This window comes from Dothidotthia symphoricarpi, assembly GCF_010015815.1.
Source record: "Dothidotthia symphoricarpi CBS 119687 unplaced genomic scaffold P153scaffold_6, whole genome shotgun sequence".
Lineage (NCBI taxonomy): Eukaryota > Fungi > Ascomycota > Dothideomycetes > Pleosporales > Dothidotthiaceae > Dothidotthia > Dothidotthia symphoricarpi.
The window spans coordinates 1,096,650-1,117,215 of record NW_022985013.1 but is presented as its reverse complement, the minus strand read 5'-3'; the positions used below and the strand labels follow the sequence as shown (position 1 = coordinate 1,117,215).

Sequence of the window (20,566 nt, the reverse complement as noted above, 5' to 3'; positions counted from 1 at the left end):
CGCTTCAAACTTGGTCAAACTCGGACGTTATGTGCCAAAGCGACGCCCTTTTACTTCATGTCTTTGTAGCTTGGGGCTTTGTCTGTCAGGCTTCCGGCTGGATACCTGCATACTTCAATGCGTCTGCGACAGCCACGGCGCATAGAACATCACCCTGCCTGTGAGGACGCGGGCCTAGGCGCATGCGGGCTGTTCGTTCACAACACCTCGCTACAACGACTGCGCACAACAGCAATCGCATTCATGTCAAATTATGTGCGTCATGTCTGGGCGAGGGTGAAGGTCACAAGTAGCACGAAGCTTCACGAACAACACACGCAGAACGAGGCGGAAGCGCTAATGCTACGACCCACTCTATCCTTGTCGAGTCTATAGGCCAACCAGAGCAGGGTCTTGCGAACCTCCATCGCGAGTTCCATGTCCAACCCCAAGCGTACTTACTATTTTCCCTTGTGATACCCGGCGAACTGACTCCCCGCCAAACTGTTTCTTCTAATGGGTCCGCTCAGCTGGTGCCAAGTCTTTCTCTAAGCTTCACTTCCATTTTGCAGCAAACCGCGACCGCGTACCCACGCGTCCGCCCGCAACCATGGATCCCAGCTACAATATGGACGTTGACGATCTCTTTGGGGATTCAGAACATGTAAATCTCCAGACCATCAACGTGAGCCCACCAGTAAAAGGGCTCGCTGGCCGAATCGATGAACTTGGAACTAGTGGGTGCTGCCAGTAAGTCACCGTCGCTGCGCAAATCTAACAGTGCACCTACTCCAGTCATGCTAGCTGGCGTAAACCAAACTTCAACCACTTGCTAACTTTTAGAAGAAAAATTGCGTGGTCAAAGAACGGATGCGTTGCCTACATCACACCAGATGGGTATACGGTCAACCTCAAAGTCTTTTCCAGAGACGCCACAACCGGAAAATGGGATCTGGGAAAGGATGTTCATCTAGAAATTCCAGAAGGTCGCGATGATTACCAGTTTGTCCATCTCTATTGGAGCCATCTAGGCAATGATCTTGCTGTCATGGACGCTGCCGGCCGTGTAATGATATTCTCCTGCGCTATGGCTCTGGACCGCATGCAGTTTATCAGAACGGAGCTAGCTCAATCAGAGTCTGAGGTAGATGGGGTTGTCGGAATGCATTGGCTAGCTATTCTTCCATATGAGCAGAAAGTCAGTCAGCAAACAATCGAAATCAACGATGATACTAACTCCATCACAGAACCAAGTGGCGTGGTCGGCCGTTCGTGACGGCCTCAAGTGGAAATGGCATGTTCGCTCTCATGTGTTTCACGATGCACATCATCCGCTCGATGGGAAAGCATCGTTGATATATCTCAAAAGATATGGCGAGCTGAAGCTCCGTTTTCAACAAAACGACAACAGCTGGCAAGAGGTTTCGACGCAATTAGGACCCATGGTTTCAACCAAGGAAGCATTTACACATGCTGCTTTTGCTTCTAACAACGGTAAAGACCATCAGAATTACCGTATATGTAGGATGCTAACATTGTCTCAGACGACAGCCTGCTGCTAGCAGCGTACGATGTAAAGAGACGCCTTTATATGTTTCGAGTAGAAGCAATTTGGAACATACCGCAAGAAAAGCGTACCCCAAATTCAGGTCCATTTGACAAACCCGGGCTGCACGTCTCTTTGATGGTCGTTGAAGACAACTGCAATCCCATCGATATAACCAGCGACGACTTGAACAACGGGATCGAATCGAGAGGCACATCTGCTGCTCAACTTACGCACCTCAACTTTCTTCCAATCACACCCGAGCAACAAGATGGATCTTTACCTACGATTCAAGCCATATTCTGCAGACCTCCAAACCTCATCTCGTTTGATCAACTCCACCCACAAGAGCCTTCGTACAGTGTCATAGTCAAGTGGACAATTCATCAAACGCAGCAGAACCAGCTGCACTCAAGCCTCGACCAAATCGCATCCAAAAAGAAAAGCGTGGCTTCTATTCCAGCCCGCACTACCTTCCAGCTCAAGAGAATCACAGATTTTCCGCTGCATTCAGTTGTGCTAGCTTTCTACCCGATTTGGTACCACATGATACTAGCACTTTGCTATGCTGATGGTACCATAGAGTTCAGGAAACGGTCCACGATGGAGACCATTGTACCTGATGGCAATACAGATACCATGACTTCATTGTTACAGGCAGGGTTCAGTTTTCCTCATGCTGAAGCATCGTTACACGTTGCACTGTCACCAAATCATTGCATGGCTGTGTGCATGTCTCAGGAGGGCACAATCAAGATACGGAGCATGGAATACCAGCATGGCACTCTATCAACAGACGACGATGATCCAAGACACTCTGCTGCTCTCGCTGCTCTCATCTTACAGTCATCATCCGCGGCAAACCAGTATTACTCTAGCGATGACATCTTCAGCATTATCGGGACGCTCACAGAGAAGCGAAAACAAGACTTTATCAACCTACTCTTCGAAGGCCTGCAAGTCGACATCGATTGTGGTATCGATGACATGAGCAATCAACATCTCATGTTGCTAGGTCGCACACCATTCTTCGTCAAAACACTATCGGCAATGCATCTCCTCGGACTTGAAGGGTCAGTGAATCGCTCACTATCTAGCAAAATGGCCTGGATAATCCTAAACATCAAATACGTAACGCAAATCTTGACGACCATCGCCCGCATGCACGGTATCCTCGACAAGACATCCCTCCGCCCCGAAGTCGTACCCCGGTTTATCGGTATCTGTCGCTGGATCATGCACTTCATGGCCTACACACTCGACGAACTCTTCGCCCTCGGGCGCGCCGTGCAAGACATTCCCCCCGCGAACCTCACCCGCGAAATTCTCGAACAAAAGATTCATGAGATGAACAACCCCGCCGTGCTCCTCCTATTGTCCGCCTTCCCCCGTGCAATGATGAAACTCTGGGCCCAACCCATCGCCTGGGTCAAACGTTCTGCCGAGGCCTTTACGAACGCGACTTCCAACACATCGCCAGAAGTACGTAAACTGTACACCCCGTTGCAAGCCGCGGTCTCGGAAATCCCCTTCGAGTGGCGCTGGTTCGAGGTCCTCGTCTCAGAAACACACACGATGGTCCGCGGACTCTACAAGCGAAACAACATCGAAGATGCGCAGAGGAACATCATCGAGCGTGAACTCCTGCTCGGAAAACTGCCCGATGTATTGTTTCCCGTTGCCCGCCGCCTGGTCACGGAAACGCTGTGGAAGGATAACCAGCAGGGCGGATGTCTGGCCGACAAACTGGATCTCGGCCGTCTGATGTTCTTCGACACGACGTGGCTCGGTTTTCAGGAAAGTAAGCGCGGTGCCGAGTGGCACGAGACGCACGTTGTAGATGTCTGCCAGAAGATGATTATCCGCGGCGTCGGGACGCAGACCCATCCCATGTCCGGGTCACAGGACAGGAATCACAGCGATAACACGGGAGCCGGAAATGCGGAGGATACGGACAAGAAGAAGAAACAGCAGTTGCGTCGCTGTGTGAGGTGTGGTGCGTATATGGAGAATGTCATGCAGGGGTCGGCGGGATACACACCACTTCATGCTGCATGGTTGATGGGCGTGGCGAAGCATTGTGTCTGTGGGAATAGCTGGATGCTTGCGCCGGAGAAGAAGCGTGCGAGATGAAAAGTCTATACATTATTACGTAGAAGTCATAGAGACGGAAAGGTGAATTGAATTAATACTCGACGACTGCGGCGACAAAGCTGAGCAATTTCACTTTACAGAGTGAAGCTACCCAAGTCCAGAGTATCAGAAGTACTACTGTCTACCTCGCCATCACAATTGAAAGCTTTGTCGACGAAGGTAGGTCAGCAACATATAATAGGTGTTGTAAACGGATTCTTGTGGATAGTGAAAGTCCATCAGTTACATAAGCGGAGCCAAACGTTACCGCGTCTCCAACAATTATGCCTCGGCGCAGTTCACAGCAAACGCCATCTCCACGTCTCCAAGCACACACAGCAACCACAAACATCCCAGCAACCCATACCCTCTAAAACCCCAGCTTCCCCCTCTCCACCACTACAATGGAGGCTCACAAAGCCAAATACGCAATCCACGAAGCCAGCCGCGAAGGCCACAGTACGCCCCACCTCGCCTCCCCCACCTCCTCCCTCCCCCGTCTCTGACCCGCCCACCACCCAGCCCGAATCGTCGAGTCCCTCCTCGCCGCAAACCCCAAACTCGCCTCGCTGCGCGACCCCGACGACCGCCTCCCCATCCACTGGGCCGCATCCTACAACCACCTACCCATCGTGCACATCCTGATCCAAGCCAAGGCCTTCGACCCCGACGTCGCCGACGCCAGCGGCTGGACCCCGCTGATGATGGCGTGCTCGCGCAAAGACGGCGACGCGATCGTAAACGTGCTGCTGCAGAAAGACGCGGACGTCAATGCCAAGACAAACGCGGGTCAAACAGCCCTCCACTTCTGCGCTTCGAAGGCTAACCTCGATGTCGCGCGCACACTGCTTGCGCAGAAACCGCCTGCCTCGGCCCGTGTGAAGGATAAGAGGGGCCAGTTGCCGCTGCATCGCGCGGCGGCTGTGGGGAGTGTGCCGATGATGAAGGCACTGCTCGATGCGAGGAGCCCTGTCAATGCGACGGATGCGGATGGTATGACGGCGCTGCATCATGCGGTTAGTGAGGGCCATGGGGATGCGGCGCTGTTGCTGTTGCAGAGGGGCGCCGAGTGGGATAAGAAGGATAGTAGGGATCATGTACCGCTGGATCTGGCGCCGGATGCGAAGACGAAGAAGTTCATCCTGCAGGCGGCGGAGCGGGAGGGCATTGATTTGGAGTGATTTCTTGGACAGAGATGGCGAGGGAAGGACATGTGTGATGAGATTTACGCGATTTGATACCCACGGCATTTGACAAGGCGTACATGGTTAGCATAGCATAGCATAACATAACACAGCATAGCATAGCATACGGCGGAATGGAGTATACGTTTGGTTTTGCCACTCAACATCACATTCGATGTTGAGATCTAAACTCCTACTTCATAGTCTGCACCAACTCGCGATAAATCTTCTTCAAGTCCGCAACATCACCCTCAAGCTCCTCGACCTTCTCCGTCTTCTCGCCCAGCATCTCCAGCGTAGTCTGATAGCGCTCATCCATCGCTCTCAACTCCTTCCCTAGCTCATCCACCTTCTGGTCCTGACTCTTCTTGTCCTCGACCTCGCGCATAAGCGCGACGACCTCCTCTCTCGCTTCGTCTCTCTGGGCCATCAGGCGTGCTAGTTCCTCCTTGGACGTAGCCTTCTCAGACTCGAGACGACGGACGGCAGCGCTCATGCGCTCGACGAGTTGAACCGAGGGTCCTGCGCCGACGGTGGACACGGAGATCATGTCGTTGATGGTGCGGTGGGGAGAGGAGGTGTTATCGAAGGGGTCGTCGTGGTCGATTGCGTAAAGCGAGGGCGTGTTCGACATACTCTCCTTGCCATTTAGATTCGACAAACTGGACGGTGTCGAATTTTGCCGCTGGAGCGTGCCAATATCTGGCGTGCGGAAACCTGACGTTGCCTTGAAGCGTGAGCTGGAGGGTCGTCGGGGGTCGTCAAACATGCGGTCCATGGGCGAGGGTGGGATGTCCACATGCATGCCAGGGGAGATGGAGCGGGGTAGTGCTCTTCGACCATATATCCCAAGAGGATCAGGGGACTGTCTCCGATTTGTTGTGGATGGTGAGTCTGCACGAAGGTGGTTGGGGTTGGCGAGTTGGATTTGCGATTGCACCTCGAGCTTCCATCTCATCTTCTCTTCTTCCAGCCGTTGCTGGACTTCTACTTCCCACACCTTCTTCTCTCGCTCAAGCTCAATACGGGCATCTTGCGCTGCGGTCTCTGCCTGCGCCAGCTTAGTCTGTAGCTTTTGAGAGGACGACTGGTGCTCAGTGAGATCCTGCTCGAGTGTTCTGGCACGCTCGTTGATGCTTTCGAGCTCGTCTTCCAGTCGACGCGCTTTCGAGTTGACATCTCGAACTTTACGCCTGACATCAGACTCTCGCTTCGCTGTCTCGTCGCGATCCTTTTCGAGTGCTGCAACGCGAGATGTCAAAGTGGTCTCAATACCCTGCCAGTTCTCCGAAGCAAGCGAGTACTGTGACTGTAGAGTCTCAATCTGCCTTAGAAGCTTGGCCTGGGAGTCACCTGTTGCTGAAGAAGTAGCCTCTTCCGAGCGGCTACGGAGGAGTTCGAGCTTTGACTCAAGATTCTAAAGGTCATGTTAGCATACCTGGTTGCAGGAGGAGTTCTAGGGTCTATTACAGCGATCTCGCCGCGCAGTTCAAGTTCGGCGAGTTTGGATTTCTCCTGTTGGTTCTTCGCTTCATCTCTCGAGGCCTGAAGTTCTCGCTTTGCGCGATCCTCCGCGAGCTTCTTCTCTATGCGTATGTTCTCCATATCCTCCTTGAGAGACGCAGTAGCCCTCTTCTCCGCTTCCAAAGCGCCAGCTTGTACCCTCTTCTCAGCATCTTCTGCCCTTGACAGCGCATCGTTCAACTGCTTTCGAAGCTCCGAGATTGTTAGACCGGCCTCTTCACGTTCCGCTCTGATGAGCTCAATGTCCTTCTCAATCCTGCCGACGATCTTCAGCTTCTCCTGCGCAGACCTGTCTGCCGCTTCCGCACGCTTCGCCCGCTCAGACTGTTCCAGAATACCCTTCTCGGCCTTGGACAAGCGCTGCTTGAGGGTGGTGATTTCCTTGTTTTGTTCCAGAGCCTTTCCTCGTAATGTCTTGATGGTCGTCATGTATTTCATCTCGGTCTTTGAGAGCTTCTGGCCTTCTTCCATAAGCGCAGCGATCTGTGCATCCTTCTCTGCCAACTTCTTGTCTGTTGGTGTGGCTTCTGAAGCTGACGATGCTGCTTTGGCGGACGAGGCCAGCTGCTGCGAGAGGTAAGTGAGCTTGGACTGTAAAGCATCTATACGCTCAAGATGTGAGTTCAGTTCATCGCGGTGCCCTCGAACGGTTTCTTCGTGCGCATTTTGCAACTCAGACAGCTCAGTTTGGAGACTGTCAGGGTCTTTTGTGGGGGCTTCCTCGGGTTCTACCAGTGTGGACGTATCGATCGAGGGCCTAGAGGGAGTGCTGTCGAACGATTGGCGTGGTGAGGTCGGCTGCGGGGCGACAATGGAGGGGAGGGATATAGTAGGGGCGGCTGTCGATGCGGGTTGTTCGGATACTAGAGACGTAGTTGGAACGAGTGTCGCAGACGGAGACACAGCAGGTATAGCTGCTTCAGTGGAGGGCTGTGGAGAGGCGGTTGGCCTGGTTTCTTCCGCAGGAACCGCATCCTCGTCCTGGGCAGCTGGCACAGCTTCTACCGCTACCCCAGACGTCCCCGAGTCTATGCTTGACCTGCTTGTGTCGCCAGCAGCAGTTATACCTACGCTCCGCAGTGCTGGACTCTCCGGCCGTGAGCCAAGATCCAGCGACCCTCTCTCCGTCCCCTTGTTCACTGCTTTTGCCAGTCGGTCCTGTAGTCGCGAGTTCGGTCTGCTTCGGGAAGAGTTGCGCGATGCTTCTGTGCTGTCAGCCTCCCAAAGCCCACGATCACTTCGTCCTCTATCAATCCTACCCACCTGGCTCGACCATCAACGTCTTCTCCGTGACCACCTTCTCACCACCCTCCTGTTTTGCCGCCGCGTCAGCAGCCCGTGACTTTGCGCTCGCCTGGTCATCTTCGGCCAGTATCGTGTCTAGCTTCGACTCCAGGCCTGATATGGCGCTGTTCCACCAGTTTTTCCCGCTCATGTTGGAGCCTGCCACTTGTTTCCAGTGCCCAGTAAGAGTTATTTGTATTTCGACGACTTTGCTGTCAATCACCGTGCACCTGTTCTTCGCCTGACTTTGCTCATGGCTTAGATACGCCAAAGGCCAGATTGGAATTCGACGTGAGACAGCTGACTAAAGCTTTAAGCTTTGGCACGTAAGGACGCAGCAGATTCGTATGTCAAATCTCGGCAACGGCTGAAGCTCGATCTGTCGACAAGGATTACCAGCAACGTTGTCGTGGTTTCAGTAAACCGCGCGGTGCTGCTGTGGACAGGTTGACGCGGTACCGAATCGCCGAAGCTCGGACTTCGACTGACGTAACAGCGCAACTCCGTGCTTCCTTCTCTAGTCCCAGCGTCCGCCACATTTCAGCCTCTTTCCTCTCGCGATCTCAAGCTCACCGTTTCGTATATGGAAAGTGATGATGCGTGTTAGCAAGACTATACAATGGCTTACACGATACTTGCCCGATCGGAACTAGTAAGCCTAGTATAAGGATACTACAGATCGCGGCTTTGACGACGAGATCGATTTTGCAGTTCAACAACTCCTTACAGCTTCAATTCTGCTGATTTCATGTTCAAGAGAGCCCTCAAGATGTCGCCTATTGCAGTGAGTTATATCATATTTTCACTGTCATTGCCTATCACCTTATCTGGATAACCTCAAAGGCCAACGTCTACCATGATTGTTTCGCCACGTCAAATTGGGCGTGAGGCTGTGAACACTCCAAGACTTGAAGGCTGTGGTAATCAGAACTCTGTTGATTCTGCTTTCATACCGCTTTCTACTTCTATCTCAGTTTGGGCATTATCTACTATCAAGTCCAAACTCAAGTCCAAAGACATCGCAAAGAAACACAAATCTCTTCAAACCTAGTCTCATAATCTCATTTCTCTCGAAACACGTCTGGAATGACAGTCCCACTAACTCCACCCCCAGGCGATCGGTCAGACCCGCTCCACAGCTTCCCCAGCCCGCAACCTCGCGCAATGCCAATCCCTCGTCAAAAAAGCCTCCTTAGCCGGTGCCTCGGCGCTCTTCCTCCCCGAAGCCTGCGACTACATGGCCCCTGACACCGCCACATCACTGTCACTTTGTCAACCCGTCGAGAAGTCCGAGTTCGTCCTGGGACTGCAAGCGTCTGCACGCGAGTACAACATTGCCATCAATGTCGGTATCCACGAGCCAGCCGATGGCAAGAAAGTGAAAAATACGCTCCTCTGGATCGACGAGAAGGGCGCCATCACGCAGCGGTACCAGAAACTGCATCTTCTGGAAATGGACATCAAGAATGGCGTGACTCTCAAGGAAGAGAACTCGGTAGAGCGTGGGGCAAAGATCGTTGATCCATTTCCGACCGCGGTAGGGATACTCGGACTGCAGATTTGCTTCGATATGCGATTCTCCGAGCCTGCGCTAGCGCTACGGGCTCGTGGCGCGCAGATCCTGACCTATCCGTCTGCGTTTACGGTACCTACGGGGAAGGCAGGGCATTGGGAGATTCTGTTGCGGGCGAGAGCGATCGAGACGCAGAGCTATGTTATCGCGGCGGGGCAGGTGGGTGCGCACGACGACGAGGGGAAGAGGGAGAGCTATGGGCATTCGATGATTATCGATCCGTGGGGGAAGGTTATCGCGAAGATGGATGGAGCAGAGAGTGAGGGGGGGAACGAGGAGGGCGAGATTGCGTTCGCAGAAATTGATATCGACTATGTTGAGCAGATTAGGCAGGAAATCACCTTGAAGAGGAGGACGGATGTGTATCCTGACATCAAGTGAGAACAGGTAGTGGTATTAGAGTAACTCGTAATACATAATGGTTGAGCTGGAGCAGGTCTTGGATCTAGTTTCCAGCTCGCACCTTACCGCATCTAATCGGTATAGTTCATGAAAAAACAAAGGTACGCCATATAATGCCGTCGTCAACCGTTCGCCCATTACCCAAGCACAAAACGCCCGCAGACCGACTCTCTCTACCCCTCCAAGTCGAACCCCTGAAGCAATCGAGCCTTGCCCTCCAAATTGAGGTACGCAAGCGGGTGATCCACCCTCTCAGTATCCCGCTCGACATTCATCCTCACCTCCTCCAACAGACAATCCATGACATCCGCCATCCTCTCAAGCAGCGTGGTGAAGAGACTCCTTCCCATACTCCCCGGCTCTCTTCGCGGACCCTGCGTCCTAGGAGGTTCGAACTCCCCAGTCGCATCTTCACTAGGCCACTCCCAATCATGAACACCATAATCGTGGTAGAGGTTGAGCAGCGTCGTTTCCGCATCGGACGAGGCATGGTTGAGAAGCATGTCGGAGATGAACTTGGGACCGACGGTGAGCATACCTTCCGCGAAGCAGAATTCGAGCTCGTTGCGCAAGGATAGCTGATCGCCGTCCAGGAAGCGGCCATATGTGCGCTGGTGCATCCAGCCTGAGCCGTGGTAGCGTGCTGCCAGCGTGGCGTGGTGCAAGGCGAGGTACATTGCTATCAAGGGGTCTCGTCGGAGGGACTTGATAAATGTGAGCTTGGTGGCGTGGGTCTCTGCAGAGCTGTTAATGATGTGCTGCATATTCTCTGAATATTGGTAACTTACTGTGTGACAAGAGTTTGTACATGAGCAACAGGCCTGTGTTGACCAGTGCCATGTTGTTGCGTTCGACGGCGAAGCAGTTCTGGTCACAGATGAGGGCGCCCATCACATCGTCCACAACGTTGTAGTTTTTGGCGCACTCTGCCAGCCACTCGTATCTGAAATCCTCCTTGCTGTAGGAGAAGTCCGTTGGAGCGTGTCGAAGCTCGTTCTTGACAAAGCTCTTGGTGATAGAGCACTCGTAGGCGTCGAGGAGAGCCTTGATACGCGGGTGTGCATGACGGAGTGCGGCGATGGTTCTCCCGTCTTTGAAGGGCAGGTATTGAACCATTTGGAGGATCAGTTCTGAAGGGAAGCCCTCGGAAACGATGGTGAGTTGATGCTTAGCCATGTTGGGCGATGAGTTGTATGATGTGTTAGAGAGTTGAAGAAGAATCAGGTATCAATTTATAATCGTGAAAATATGCAGGGCCCTTATATATAAAACCAGTGAATACCGTGATGTCAATATCCGACCAACCGAGCACCATGATGTCCGGTTACGCCAAGTATTATCCAGTAAGGAAATTCACTTTTGAAGCTGCCTTGATTACTGTGCTAGACTGACCCTTTCCCTGGACTTGAGACCCAAGTTTCAATCAGTGCACAATCTCCATCCTTCCAATAGCTCGTCACAACTGCTGATACTTCTGCAGGCTGCAATATGCTACCATTGGTACGACACTAAATCTGAAAGTCTGGTTGCGGTACCGCTTGCCGTACCGTACCGAACCTGAACATCTTGAGCAACCAATAGCGTTTTGAACAAAAGTAAGAACATGGACTAGTTGTGAAAAACGAATTGAATTTGCTAAACTACTACCACTTTTCTCCGTGCGATACCGCCTATACTTTGACCGAAAGGAATACGCAAAGGAGTGTTACGAAATCAAACATGAAAACGACTTTTGGCCGCGAGGCATTTGTCTTTGGTATAATGTAAAGGGTTGAACCGATGTCTCCAATTTAGTAGCAGCTGGGATAGAAACGGGGAACGTCGCTTGGGGGTGATCCGACGACCAAGGAGCGGCGATACACCATAGCATGAACAAGAAAGCAACGCTTCGATGATCCAGGAGATAAAAATTGCAGTCAAAAAGAATGTACAGTACATAGAAGGGAAATGTGTTCCAGCTCTTGATCCTCTGTCCAGTCCCGTTTTCCGCCCCTCGATGCCTTCATATCTCAACGTCCCTTCGAAAACCCCTTCTACTCTTTTCTCCAAGCCGCCGCGTACGAATCCTACATCCTCTGAATACAAGAACAAATCGCGCAAACATAAATACAAAAGCAAAAAGATGCAACAACAATGCAAAGTTCAAGTACAGAAATAGAACAACTACTCTGACCCACAGCCTGTAGCAGCGTGCTATGGACCATGGGAAAGAAGTATGTTTGGAAGAAGTGAAGAGTCATATGGGTATCGACAGTTCCGCCGCGAAGCGCATGGAAGCAAAGTTCCAAGTCATGATGTAGTAAAGCAAACGATAGGCATGAAGATGATAAGTGGTGATCGGCCGGCAAACAAAGACAACGCTAATGATACTGATACGTGGGAATGCTGATCGCCTGGTAATGCCAATGATAGTCTGAAGAAGAAATAGGATGGTGCCGAAGATACAAGATGGTCGTTAAGTTCGTCTCAGTAGTACTTGATGTGTTGATTATATGTTGCTGTGATGTGGAAAATGCAAAGGAGTCGGAATGGCCTAGATCATAGGGGTGTCCATAGGGTGATAGACGCCAGCCCTGTAAACACCGGGTTGCAGCGTTTCTGGAGGCATATTGGCACGAATCTCCTTGGGGTTCCTGTAGAAGGATTGCTCTGCGTCACTGGGCGGGATGACTTGCTCCATAGGCTGGGGTGGAGGGGGCGGAGGTGGGATCTTGCCAAAGTAAGAATCGAAGTTGCCGCCCTCGATAGGGGAACGAGTGTTCCCACCACCCCGAGGAAATGAGTATTCCGGCATACTCTCATAAGGAGAGACGTCATTGCGCATCATCGGTGGAGACTTGTTGCGGGAACGGCTGTTGCTACGCATGCGGTCGGTAACTCTCTTGAAGGTCATGCCGAGATTTTCGCTCACGCTTCCATGGCCTCGACGATGAGTATGAGGAGAACCTGCACCCGAAATGATGGATGAAAGCTCTTGCTGCTTTTCGATTGGACTTCCTTCAATGGCAATGTTGATCATGCCGAGGCTGTGTGGAGTACTACCGCTACCAAACATTTGAGGTGGAGGTGGCGGTGGCGGTGGCGGAGGCGGAGGCGGTGGAGCCGCCAGATGTTGAAGTTCTGAGAGGAAATGAGGCTCACTGTCGTCTTGCTCGAGGATGACAACTTGGCTCTCGTGAATAGTCTCGGCAATACTGGCGGCGAAGGGAGGTGGGCTGATACGCTTGTAGTTGGCTGGAGCAGACGCGTCAGGTGCAGTGTTCATCCTGACGTGTCCGCGAGTGCCACCAAGGGATGGACGCCTGCTGACAATGGGGTATGTAGGCGAATTTCTCATGCCAGAATTAGGTGGGAAGAGATCCTGCGGAGGGGCCGAAGCAGAGCGGGGAAGATTGATGGTTTGTCCAAAAGTAGTCGCCGGGAGTAGGGGCCCAAGATTATCTTCGTACCTGTCCTGAGGTTGCTGCATGTGTGAGAGGTTGTCTGGGATTGTCGGGACAGCAGGGATTTCTTCTTCCTCGGACAGGTCAGCAGTCATATATCGAGGATGACGCATAGCTCGGGGATTGGCTGGAAGGCCGATCGCCACAGATGAGTTCGAGGTCGCACCAACAGGTGCCCTGGTCGAAGGCGAATACCTCTTCGAAATCTCGGGATCAGCGGTTTGGCTTCGTTGAATGGGATCACGGTATGACGAAAGTGTGTTCAGCATGTCATCAGTGTGAGAACGCTCATATCCAACTGGTCGATATGCCAAATCTCCTGGATGAGGAATGACAGGCGCCGAGGGTCGTCGAGCGAGGGACTGTCTGCGTTCTTCCAATTCCCTAGCGGCAACCTCCTTCCTCGAGCGTGTCATAGGACGTAATCGCGACACACCAGAACGGCCCGAAGTCATTGAGTCAGGAGAAGCCTCTCTGAAGTTGACGCGTGAGCGGCTAGATTCTCTGAGTGCAGGCGTGGGTTTCCGACTGACAGAGCGGTCGCGCGGTACGCGGCGTTCTGAGGACTGCTCTCGTCGAGTACCTGCTCCACCCTCACCAGGCCGACGGCTAGTGCTTCGGTAACGTGGGCGAGGTAATTCATAGAAATCGGTAGTGCCATGCTCCTCGCGCTGTATTGCCTGGGGAGATTGAGGAGAATGTGTGGCACTGTCCCCACGTGTAGTGCTCCTTCCACGGTCTTCGGCTGGACGCCGACTGGATGCTCGGCTAGCACCCTTGCTTCGGGCACGAGTTGCACCTTCAGGCGATTCGGTACGAAGCGGTGTTTTGGAGGAAGATCTAACCTTGCTTGCCCCGCGTCTCGCGCGGCTGCGGTTGGTGCGAGTACTCGCAACAGATTCTGGTGCAACGGGAGGAGGAACACCGACCTTGTAGAATCGTTCATCATCGAAAGTCTCAGTATTCGTTGCGTATATACCAGCATCCTCAGGTGACATAGGCACAGGTGAAGATGGAGAACGTTTGGCAGGACGAATGTATCGAACTCCAGATCTTCCACGACTTTGAGATTCGTCGCGGGTATTGCTGCGAGCTCGTCCTGTGCGTGACGCCGGTCTTTGCTCGGTTCTCGAATCAGCGCGGGTGCGAGCGTGATGGTTTGCCTCCTCAAGACTGCTGATGTATTGATCCATGCTACGCGCCTTTGCACTTTTCAAACTCGATCCTGTCAAAGGCGGACTTAGCTTGTCGGCGTAGCCTGACTCTGGTCTTTGCTCTATTATTATCTCATTCATCTCAAGGTGGAGGTCCTGTATATTGCGGCTTCGAGAACTGTTACGTGATTCTGTTGTTCTCTCTTTGTAGGTCTCGAAGACGCCTACTGCTGGAGAGGGCAAGTATCCCTTAGATTTTCCAGAGTCAAATGTCGTGGCAGTGAGCATGAGTTCTTTGGGGGCGGCGGAAGTTGCTCTACGAGTGCTGAATGGGAGAGTTTCTGCTTCACGGCCGACATTGTCGATAGCAGTCCTTGGATGCGACTCTCCACGTTGCCCTCGGTCGGGAATAACAAGAGAGGCGAGATTCTCATTGTTCGTCGTAGAACGACTAGCATCTGACCGAGATGGAAAGCGCTTTCTGTTGTAAGAGCCAGGCGTCGCAGTTCTGGCAGATGATGGTTCTCTCGAGGCGTCTCGGGCGGCCCTTGTGCCTAGCCATGGGCGGCCGCCACCAGAGGGGCTGATAGCAGACTCTACAATGGGAGTAACGCCGGCATTTACCGGAGTCTGATCGTCGTCTTCGTGATGAAATTGTTTGGGTTGAACTCCACGTGAGAAGTCAGTGACAAGCTTGAGTGAGGCCATTCTGGCCGCAATCCTGCTGTTCCCTGCACTAGGAGGGGACAGTGGTGGGCTGAGTTGAGAGCCAAGTAAGGCCTGCTTTTGAGCAGAGAAGACAGCATCCTGCGCTCGTGGAGAGAACCACGGTTCAGTGGTCTCAAGACCCATACAGGAAAAGCACCTGACAGCTAGCTCTGCTTTGCCACGAGAGACAGCGGCTTCTCCCCATTTTCTGACGAGAAACGATTGTCTCTGCCAGTCGGTAGGGAAGATTAGGGAGGTAAGCAGGACTGATTCCATATAGTACTTTCGAGAGACGTAGACCTCAATGGCATCGTTGTGTTCACCGAGACCAAGCAGGATGGCCACAGCAGGGTGTATGTCACCTTTCTCTAGCAGGCGCTGAACGAAAGCCTCGCCCACTTTCTTTTGCGAGCCTTGGCCCATGTTGCTCAAAGCAAGTAACATCCAGTCTGACGAAGTCATCGAGTCAGTACCGACCATGGAAGCCAGCATATCAGCGCCCGAGTCGCCGAGCCACTTGGAGAGAAGTACAGCTGCGGCGGATCCATGATGATGACGTGCAACTATGTCCGTCAGTCAGTTGATTACATGTTGTAGAGTGTAACTCACGTTCATCCCGAATGAGTTCTTCAATATCATTATCCCAGCCGAAAACTACCCGCAGCATGTTGTGTCGAAGGTCATCAGGCGTCCGTTCAGGACCGAGATCAGAGGCTCGAAAAGGGACGTCGGTCAATCTGGCCTTCGTAAAAGGAAACAAGTCCATAGGCTGTGTACCTTGCGGTTTAGGTGGAGTCTTCTGCACTTCCTTGCGTTGCGCCGATGATCCATATCGGGAAGAAGTCGCCGACGACAGAGATCGAATTGAAATACTCTCTCGAGACGTGTCTGCGTTCGAAGTCGTTCCGGACGAGAACACTGTTCCTGAACTCCGGGAAGATCGCGCGGTGCCATAAGAAGGTTTATCATAGCGATAGCGTGGAGCGCGACCGCTACCCGATGACCGTGAACTCTGTGAGCCTCGACTTGACACTGGGCTCAACGGCCCAAGACGATCACGACGCTCCTCTTCCAGTTGATCCATCTCTTGTGCAATCTTCTGCAGTGGTGACATGACAGGACCTTCGCTTTCGCTCTCGGATTCAACAAACGCTTCTGGCGCTGACCGGACAGGGTGCGCTGTTACAGGTTCCTCAATCTGTCTACTTTGCTCGTCCAAGGAAATGGGAGGCGATGGAGGGGTGTTAGCGGGAGCATGCTGGACATTGGCAACGATCTGTGCTGTGCCGCTGGGATTCACGTCATACTGTTGGACGCTGAAGTTGCGTCCCACAGTGAAGAGTGTGGCGGTAGGACCATGATTGCATATGGCAACAACGCCATTGACTGTAGGAATAGTCTCATACGATACGCGCTTAGTGCGCACATCCCATGAGCAGGTTTGCCTATTGGCGGGGAGATGTTAGTGGGTTGTCTTTTAAGCGCCGAGCAGCCGCCACATGCAAGGCAGATCAACGTTCGGAGGCTTGAGTACGTACCCTTCAGTGTATTGGATGATTCGCCCGTTCTTCGACCAAGCAAACCAGCAGGGTCCTGGCTCTCGTTGGTCCGATTTGTTAAGCACACGAATCACGCAAGGCGTATCCGCACCATGTGGAGCCTTTGGAACACTCCATACTCTGAGATCTCCGTCTGACGTCTGAGCCGCCAACATCTCAGACTTCTGCTTTGACGAAGAGCCATGCCATGACAACCCGGAGATAGGGGAGGGAGATCTAGGGGTAGTGAGAGTGTGGAGGATGGTGAAAGAAGGTTGCAGAGTCGCGATCAAGATTGAGCCGTTGAGATATCTACGCCCAGTTAGATCAAACCCGCAGTTTGGTATAGAATGCCTCGAGTAATACATACCCAATCGCAAAAGTTCTGCAGTCCGAGGCGGGTGCCAGTGCTGTAATTGGATCGAAGATGGTTCTTGCGGAAAGGTGTTCCGATGTGGAAGGTTCGAACAAGATGATGTTACCTTGCGCATTTCCTGTTTCCAACGATCAGCGATCAGCGATGCGAGAAGCAGGCGCGTGCGACCACTTTAGAACCTACCAAAAGCGACATTTCCGTTCTTCATCCATGTTGCAACTCGAATCTGCTCATATGAGGCGAATCGTGCCACCTCGTCACCGGTGAGGATGTCCCAGACTATCGCCGTTGATCCTGCATCGTAGCTCACTACCAGCCGGCCAGCTCCTCTTTCGCTGATGGTATCTGCGCTAATCCAGGACACATCCTCTCGATGTCTTGTAAACCGTCTCTCTACGGCCAGGGTATCATGGTGAACACACAATATCACATTTTGCTGTGCATATAGCAGAAACGATCCAGTTGCAGCCGATGGCTCGAATGCGAATTCGTCGACACCTGGAGTGATGCTTGGAGTTGGGGGTTTCAATTTGATGTCGGAGTGAGATCGGACGGAAGAGCTCTTATTCGAGTTTGAGCGATGTCTTGAATGCCCGATAGACATGATGCGCGGACCTAATAAGCCAATTTCCCGGTCAGTCGCATTACGAGAGAAATGTAATAGATTGAGGACGACAGAAACACAAGAGGGGTCTCGGAAAAAGCAAGAGATGAAACTGCAGACTGCTGTCTGGGGAATTGGGACTCACAAACTAAAGAGCTGTGACAGCTCTACGGCGTTGGCGTCGGTACCTATGCTTTGGCCCCGCCCTGCTGTACAAGGGTGGAAGTTGGCGGTTAAAGACTCTGCATGCGACCACTTTAAAATGTTGCGAGCGGGTACACGAGCTAAAAGACAGACAAAGCAGGCAAGACAGAGAGGAAGAGGAGAAAAGACAGCAGAAGCGCGGTCGAGGGTTGAGTTGATCCGCGTGGGCATCAACGACCTATCAAGCTCCGGCGCTTATAGGCGCAGAACGGATTGATATTGCTCAGAATAGGACTGGAGCTATGGAACCAGGCAAGTGCTTGACGAGAGGCATAACCGGGTATCTATCATGAGGCGTTAATGGCTGGGAAGCGAGCCCGCTCATTTGCTGGTCGACGTGAAAGCTCGAGATGGACTTGGGACTCGACAGCCCATGCAGAGTCATGCTGCATGCTGAGGCGATGCTGGTCGCCAAGGTGGCCGCCAGGGTAGCACACCTCGTCGTTGGTCGAGTTTCGCGCTGGTGCCTGCATGGGACGGATTAAGCAGCCTGTAAGAAGGCGAGAAAACACAGCACAAAGTCGCGAAGACGAGGGTTCAGCCAGAGTCGTCGACATGCGCCGATGATTGGTGAGCCTGACGTGACAGAGCAGCAGCTGGATCACAAATTTGAACCAACCACGATTCGCAACGGCCTGGGTACGGCCCGGTGGCACATGGGTGATCCCACCCATGCGCGAAACCACAGCGATCGGCCCACGGCAGCAGAGGTATATGTATCAGACTCCTCGCCAGCCATATTCCCGCCCTGATGGCGATTGCGTGATTCTGTCTGTATCATGTCTTCTTCAACGAAGAGCAGCTTGACATCAGGGACATAGTCTGCCGGTGGTTGGTGAGGACCGCCATGCATCATCTGAGCCCCAAGGTTTAGCGGAACGGTGTCCATCCCGCTGGCGTTGTGCTTCGGGAGCGGATATGTAGGTTTGTGGCACGTTCGATCGTGGTTTGTGGGCAACAACCATTCCCTGTTCGCTGCGACGCTGCGGGAAAGCGCATTGTTGGCACATCCCAACTGAAAGATACACATCACCGCCTTACACATGACGTGGAGTACCCATGAGATGGATGACTATGCTGGTCGAACAAAACCCGCCCTGGCGTTAGACCCGAACTCATGCATCGCAGAGTATTGCAGCCCCTCTTCGACGAATGTACCGACAGGCACATGTACAATCTTCAGCTCCAGGAACCAGCTGCTGGACGAGGTACAAGGGGACAGCGTGCGTGGTGTGCACATGGAAGGCACACAAGTCATTGAGCTCAACACGAAGTAGTCACAAACCGATATCTCCTCCACACGCCATCTCTTGTGGTTCGTGTTGTTACCACAGCAGCCAAAGCTTCGTTGATCTGCTCGGTAAGAAATGATGCCGAGTTCTGATGATGGCCTGTCTTCTGAACTACGGACTGATGTTGAGGGACGGAGTACCGTACGTGTGGACGAGGCCAATATCGTGGCGTCTTCTCATCAATGTCTCTCGAAACTTTGCTTCCACAACAGCGCAGGGAGCCTCGGACTAGGTTAGAGCTCATCACATATTGCGTTCTGCTCATATTGGATTTGCATGCCACAAGGAGCAGAATCCCTGCTCTGCTTCACCGTCTAACCAGCCACCTGCAGAGGTATCATCAAGTATTCTCGCCTTTCTCCGTTCCAGCTGTGACGGACGAATGTAGCGTGTGTCGCTCTGGCGCTGCTCCTTTTCAGCGCAAGACAATTTCATTGTCGTTAGTCCGTAAATCCAACTAACGGTGATACTGGATCTGCAATACAGAAGCGAAGACATTAGTAGAGATGCGATGCAAGCGCAGCCTTCACGGGCCCCCCACTTCCGTTTCTCGCTTGCTGATTGCAGACTCTGAAGCTTATTTTTGGCCTTTGCGACATCATGGGATGCTGTTCGCAGAGGACATGTCTTCGATGATTCGAGGAGGCGTACTGCGAAGGATTGCATAGGTAACAAGATGACAGGAGCCCTACCGTGAGGCAGCAATATAACCATGACTCCTATGAGGGCTACAACTTTCTAGGAGAGCAGCAACGCCCTATCAAAGCGTTGAGGCCCAAGACTCAAAGCGCCTCACTTCTCCACACATACGCGTTCAATGTGACGAGATGTGATGGGCTTGTTAGTTCATTCTCAGCACAACCAGCAACTACGATTGTCACGATGGGTATGCAAGAGATTCTCGGGACAAAGTATTAACATTCGTTGGGTATCTATCTGATGGGGTATCATAAAAGGGAAAGCGAGTCAGCCTCGCTTAATGCAAAAACCGCGCCGCGCAGGAAATGCACACAAATCCCAGCAAGAGTCGTCCGATTCGCGGAACGGGGGTATCAATGCTGGACGCCTGCAAATGCTCAAAAAATATCACAACGCTTCCTCCGTTCCTACTCGTCTGTCATCCCTTTCGTACGGTCCTCTTATTCACCGTAGGGTGCGGTAGTGATCCCGACTCCGCGTCTTTCATGGTCATCAGGTCTAGATTCCTCCTTCAAGGAGGGTTGAACAAGTAGGGTTGAGGTGCTTGACCATGTGATCAACTTCGAAACGTGTCGCGCGATCGTCACGTGGTGATAACGAAACGTGGCAACGTTTTGGTGCGTTGGCGCGATAGTGAGTGAGGCTGAGTTGAGACGGCAGCCGAATAAACGCCGTGATGCGGAAGGCGTGATGATGAGATCACGACCACGACCACCGATGTCATAAAAGAGAACGAGTCTCCATGACAACACACGAGGATGGGCCAGCCAGCCGATTGCGCCTCATGACAGCAGCCACCTGCCACGCAGGTCGCCGACGCGTGCGATGAGGCGCGCGCTACGTGTATGACGTCGTCTTCAAGAAAATACTGGAAAGTGATGTTAGCACTGCAATGCTATTCGGTGTTTCTGTTCAACTTACAT

General features: G+C 52.6%; 5 protein-coding genes across 5 annotated transcripts; 2 read left to right on the top strand and 3 right to left on the bottom strand.

Moving 5' to 3' along the window:
• Nucleotides 1-418: 418 nt before the first annotated feature.
• P153DRAFT_429890 (uncharacterized protein) lies at nt 419-3,695 on the top strand. Its single transcript, XM_033672801.1, has 4 exons — nt 419-729; nt 826-1,177; nt 1,227-1,473; nt 1,524-3,695. Exons 1-4 carry the CDS (start codon nt 590-592, stop codon nt 3,656-3,658), a joined length of 2,874 nt encoding a protein of 957 aa, XP_033526029.1. The 5' UTR covers nt 419-589; the 3' UTR covers nt 3,659-3,695.
• Nucleotides 3,696-8,170: 4,475 nt separating this feature from the next.
• On the top strand, nt 8,171-9,672 carry P153DRAFT_365215 (nitrilase). The gene is made up of 2 exons (XM_033667779.1): nt 8,171-8,434; nt 8,765-9,672. The coding sequence occupies exons 1-2, from the start codon at nt 8,420-8,422 to the stop codon at nt 9,602-9,604; spliced, it is 855 nt and encodes a 284-aa protein (XP_033526028.1). The 5' UTR covers nt 8,171-8,419; the 3' UTR covers nt 9,605-9,672.
• Nucleotides 9,648-10,838, bottom strand: P153DRAFT_421635 (uncharacterized protein). Its single transcript, XM_033672325.1, has 2 exons — nt 10,414-10,838; nt 9,648-10,361 (listed from the first exon to the last, which is right to left on the bottom strand). The coding sequence occupies exons 1-2, from the start codon at nt 10,799-10,801 to the stop codon at nt 9,799-9,801; spliced, it is 951 nt and encodes a 316-aa protein (XP_033526027.1). The 5' UTR covers nt 10,802-10,838; the 3' UTR covers nt 9,648-9,798.
• A 1,320-nt stretch (nt 10,839-12,158) lies between these two features.
• Nucleotides 12,159-17,448, bottom strand: P153DRAFT_355380 (WD domain-containing protein; the record flags this gene model as incomplete). The annotated part of the gene is made up of 5 exons (XM_033666568.1): nt 12,159-15,493; nt 15,540-16,375; nt 16,469-16,780; nt 16,839-16,962; nt 17,028-17,448. The coding sequence occupies 5 exons, from the start codon at nt 17,446-17,448 to the stop codon at nt 12,159-12,161; spliced, it is 5,028 nt and encodes a 1,675-aa protein (XP_033526026.1).
• A 491-nt stretch (nt 17,449-17,939) lies between these two features.
• On the bottom strand, nt 17,940-18,541 carry P153DRAFT_383730 (uncharacterized protein; the record flags this gene model as incomplete). Its single annotated transcript, XM_033670271.1, has 2 exons — nt 17,940-18,228; nt 18,309-18,541. 2 exons carry the CDS (start codon nt 18,539-18,541, stop codon nt 17,940-17,942), a joined length of 522 nt encoding a protein of 173 aa, XP_033526025.1.
• Nucleotides 18,542-20,566: the final 2,025 nt, after the last annotated feature.